The sequence below is a fragment of the Pleurodeles waltl genome, chromosome 6 (genome assembly GCF_031143425.1).
Source record: "Pleurodeles waltl isolate 20211129_DDA chromosome 6, aPleWal1.hap1.20221129, whole genome shotgun sequence".
NCBI classification, from domain to species: Eukaryota; Metazoa; Chordata; class Amphibia; order Caudata; family Salamandridae; genus Pleurodeles; species Pleurodeles waltl.
In genome coordinates, this window is record NC_090445.1 from 1,053,871,066 (window position 1) to 1,053,876,325 (window position 5,260).

Consider the following 5,260-nt stretch of genomic DNA (forward strand, 5'->3'; position numbering starts at 1 on the left):
ACAAACAGAGCTAAAGAGGACGTACCAATATTTGTGACATCCTCACCAGAGAGCAGCAATCACCGACGAGTGCCATACGACAGTGAGAACTTTATTGTGTATTCTTAAAATCTGTTTTCCGAATCTAGGCACAGAGCTCCTATTTAGCGTGGTCTTATTTTATAAGCGCTCTAAAGCAAAAGTGGAAAATAGGATTTTATAAAACTTCCTAATAATTAAGTAAATACCAGGATGTACTGTGCGAACATTTTTCAAATAGTGCTTGCGCTTGGATAGTATCCGACCTCTTCTTTCTCCAAGATACCTCACTTTCTATACATGTTTGGAATATCATAAATGCCTCGTGCTCTTTGCAGATGACATTATTTGGAAACATCAGATACAATACAGATACACCGTCTAGTTTTTTGGTATGCAAAGATCTGAGCTGATATTGGCCATTTCGCAAAACTAAGTTGCACTTTCTAGATATAATCTATTTGAATTATTTCAGTTTATTTCGAGTTGTATGGACCTTCACAGATTTGCCATGTACAGCCAATATATTGCTTTTTTCCTGCTAGCCCGTTCAATGCACATATATTGACCCCCCTTGCTCATTCTATTTGTAGATATGACACTTCGTTGAAATTATATGCGTAGCTACATGCTCCTTAACTGAGACATTATACCCTGCAGACATATCGATTATCTCTCCGATACCTTTGTGTGTGTTGTGCCCCATCGATATTCTGGCGTCGATATTTAGGCTGCACATCATATTAGGATATGCATTATAAAGAACCTTGCTTCCATGCTAGTACTACGACTTCCAACTCAGAGATGGCAATTATATCATTGGTACCTTACCCACTGTGTTATATTGGTTCGATTATTGATAGTATGCGCAGTTACTATGACTTTTGAATATATGGTACAGGTAGATGTCCCTTTATTAACTACGCTTGAACTACAGCGACATCGATTTGCATCGATACCTTGAGCACGGATATTTTCATATTTGCTATTAACAAATGCCATTTAATTTCTCGTTATTCCCGCAATGGATACCCATGGTTGCTTATTTCACGTGGTCTGCATACATTGGCTATACTGATGATGCCTTGCGTATTGTGTTTATTTGTTCATAGCAGGCACAGACTCTGAGTAAATCTAAACCTTGATGCACTGGAAAGATAGATCGCTCGTGGACTACTAGTGAATGTACTTTGTAGATGGGCACGTTCTAATGCCACAATAGGCATCGTATGGATATCCTTCTTGAACAATCCGAATGCAGATTTTGTACACTGCATCCTCCTGGATTCTGATTGGCCAAAGCCGGCAGTGCTTTCAGTGGTGAACAAAGTTTCTTCTCTTGCAGATGCTCAAGGGGCTGAATGGGCTGCTATTGTTGGTGCCCTATTATAGAGGCGGCAAGTCACAGGGCAAAGGCTGCATTCACATGTAAAGCGGGTGCCCCATATAAGCCCCGCATTCCTTCACTCGGAGATTCTTTCTCTCAGAGCAGCCAGTGACCGCGCTGTGTCCCGTAGACCATGGGTACCAGCGCAGACGCACCAGAGAAGAGCCAGCGGTGCAGTTTCCGAAAGGTGGGTCTGGGCGGGAACTGAGGAGTCGTTGAGTCACTGATGTCTCATTCACTGAAGGGGATGCGCAGAGTCAGGAGCGCGCTCAAGAATATCGGTCTGGAGGGATCCCGGGGAGCTATGGATGCCTGATATATCACTCACTGAGGGGGAAGCGTAGAGTCAGGAGCGGGTCGGCAAGGTGGGGCAGAAAGAGAAAATGCAGTGTCAGATTTTTCATCACTGATCGAACAAAATGTAACAAGATGCGGATCCTCTCTAGAAAAGCTCTCTGGAGGAGACGGTCAAATAACAGTGGCAGATTTCTCACTCAAACAGGAGAATGCATGGAATACCGGGCAATTAAGAGTTCCAGGCCATTGATTTCAAAAGGTCACGTTTCCAGTCACAGATTGATTGAGTTTAATAAGGCGTAACTTTACAAAAACATTTGTAGATCCGAGACATTGTGAGGCTAACTTTTTCGATCGCAGAAGGGAATCTCTAGAAAAGTGGGTCCGGAGCGGGAGGGAGGCCGTGAGTGTCGGGTAGCTCTCTCTTAAATGTTCTGATGCTGACACAAGTTGTCTCATATAAGTGTCCATAACCAACTGCCCGTCTTTCCCTCAGATTTCGAAACCTCTTATGGAAAAGAAGCGGAGGGCCCGGATCAACGTGTCTCTCGAGCAGCTGAAAACTCTTCTAGAAAAACACTACTCTCAGAATGTAAGTCCCGAAACACGTCGAGTTAACAATGTGACACCTGTCTATTGATACTATGAGCAGCATGCGGAGGTTTAATATTTTTTACAAGGATATACCCTAAATGTGACATCTTTTGAAATTACCGTAAGAACTACACTGAGGGAATCTGTTTGCTATTGGCCAATGCGCGTTCCGGATTCAATGTCATATTTTTGTGTCTTGTGAACTCTGCGAGCAGGTATTCTTTTTTATTTAAAACGCGCGCTAGTGCTGTACTTTGCAAATCACATCTTGTGGGCGGGCGCAAAATAAAATGCGCGGGTCATTTCATCTGAATTAACTTTCGCAAGGCCAAACTCCAGCTGTCTCATTAGAGAGCGCGCGCAGGGCAGGGATTACAGAACGTGGCATGTTTCAGGTCGGATAATTCGGAGTCTCACCAAGCTTGCAGTAGAAAGCAAGGACCCTTCTCCCATAAATGTGATGAGCTCGCTGAGTTTGGATGAATGTGGACAAATAACGCAGAAATTAAAAAGAGCACTCTAATTAGGCTTCAGGAGACGGTGCCTCAGGAAAGAAATTCATTGAAGGTCGCAATTCTAAAGGTGCAATGGAACCTGAGATTTGCCGCCAAAGTAGACCTCAGCTGTAGAGCGCTCCGGAATGCTTTCCATGCTTGTCTTTACTTTCTTCCATCGATAATTTGACTAATCATAGCGTCTTTTTTAGATTAGGAAGCGCAAACTAGAAAAAGCTGATATTCTGGAGCTGACTGTGAAGTACTTGAAGAACATCCAGAACACTGCCCTAGGTGAGTTCCTGAAGATTAAAAACAACAATAAAATATCAGCAATTACATTATTATTATTCTATGATATAATAATAATAATAATAATAATAATAATAATAATAATGGAGCACAATGATGTGTGTGTTTTGGGAATTAATAATTTGCTTTAAATATGATAGGGCCATTTATTTCAGAAATTAAACTGTGTGCTATTCTGATTAGAAGCTCAACATATCACGAAATGCTTTGAAAGTAGCAAAGACAATGTGTACATCTTAAAAATGTATCTCCATTTCCGATTGGCGCTTAGTTATCCAAAAAGGCCACGAGACCGTGCAGATGGGAGGAATGAGCTATATAGTTACTGTTCGCAGCGCCCACATTTCAATCTCTAAATTTCTGCGTGCATTAAATTATTTTTCCTCATCCTTTTGTCCTCAGGTGCCCCCTTGCTGAAGAGCGCTGAATATCAGACAGGTTTCAGGAACTGTCTTTATGGCGTCAGTCAGTTCCTGCTGAGGTCGGAGGACGCCAGCGAGACCCTTTACCTCCGTTTGCTTCAGGATCTCGGGAGGACTCTTCCAGCAGCAGGCCCGGTCTTCAGGACCGCGGACAGCGGTCAGCAGAGGATCCTCCTCACAACTAGCCCATGCCCCACAACGCAAGAGAGCGGTCTGGACTCACAGGTGACCCCCTCCGCCGCCAGTCCCGGGTTTAGGACCTCAGACAGCCGAATGGTCTCTCCAGGGGTCCTCCCCACTGCCAGCCCGGGCATCAGCACCGCGGACTGCGTCCTGCTCGCAACTAGCCCCAGCTTCAGGATCACAGGCAGCCTGGCCTTACCCATGACCCATCTGGCCTCGGGCAGACTAGGTCTGGAGCAACAGGGCGCGGTAAAGAACACGAGGGCCCGGGCCCAGCCTGGGAATAGGGTTAGCGCACAAACGCCCCCCAAGCAGGCTTCAAGTAGTGTACAGGCCCACGAACCGAATACGGATTTTGCTTTGAGTTCAGTGCCTCTGCTATTAAACTCAGGGAGCCTGCCATGTGCCCAAGAACACATTTCTCCAAGCGACAGGAATCTGTACTCTGCTGAAAGTGTATGGCGCCCTTGGTAGTCTTGTTCTTCGAAGAGCTATGATTAGTGTTCTTTATAAGAATGTGTAACGATCAACGTTATGTTGTTTATACAATGATGTATATACATTTGTGCTAATTCCTGTATGTACCAGGAGAGAAGGTAGCCTTGAATTGAAAATTGCCTTCTTGGTTGGTGAAGGTTTTTTTGTGTGAAAAAAACTGTTTTAGCCTAATACAAAGGAACTGGACAATTACGGCAAACCACTGACATCAAAACTATAGCTTCCAAATGGCAACATTTCACTATAATCCTGTTTAGTCAGCCACAGCTCAAGTGTTTAGCTAACAGGACTTTGAGTTACAGAACGTGAAGTTTGCTCGTTAACACGGTAGCTTCGGTCCTACAAATACCAGCCTGCAAAGTGCGGCCCAATAAAAAAAACAGAAACAGCTGAAGGTGTCTTTTATTGCAGGGAGATACTTAGGGTCATATTTACGAGCCCCTTGCGCGGCCAGTGCGTCGCTTTTTATAGGAGGAAAAAGTGACGCACCGGCTGCGCAAGGGGCTTGTAAATAGGGCAAATCTAGGCAACATGCAAGTGTTCATGTTTTGAAAACATTATGAAACGATTGTAGCATCACAAACACTGGCTGGAGAGTGAGGATGAACCACTACAGATCTCACTGTCTGTTTCCCAAAAAGGAATGACTCACGTTGTCTTTGTATGCTTAGTTCTTATTTCTGTGTCTCGTTTTGTCTTCTAACCAGTAACTGTACTGTGCACTTTTGAGAATCGTTTAGAAAATAAAGATGACTTAAATATTTGCGTGTATCATTTGCAATGCTTTGATTTGTCTCTGAAATGTATTTTCTCGACATTTCAAATGGGAAACTGTGTTTTTTCTCGATTGATTTTACCAAACTTTCATTTTTATGGCAAATAAACAGTTCGCAAGGCCCTCGCTGTCGTGGTCCGTAGACCAACACGTTTGCTTTGCCATTCACACACTTAAAACCCTGTGCTCTCACTTCTGCATCATTTAATACGAGACATCACTATAAAATCAAGACACGGTTTATATCGAGTTAGGTATGTACCTTTCTTTCTCGGATTGT

At 43.7% G+C, this 5,260-nt stretch overlaps 1 protein-coding gene across 1 annotated transcript; it reads left to right on the forward strand.

The window, feature by feature from the left end:
• Positions 1-1,431: 1,431 nt before the first annotated feature.
• Positions 1,432-4,966, forward strand: HES3 (hes family bHLH transcription factor 3). The gene is made up of 4 exons (XM_069240006.1): positions 1,432-1,592; positions 2,199-2,294; positions 3,003-3,084; positions 3,505-4,966. Exons 1-4 carry the CDS (start codon positions 1,539-1,541, stop codon positions 4,179-4,181), a joined length of 909 nt encoding a protein of 302 aa, XP_069096107.1. The 5' UTR covers positions 1,432-1,538; the 3' UTR covers positions 4,182-4,966.
• The last annotated feature ends 294 nt before the right edge of the window (positions 4,967-5,260 follow it).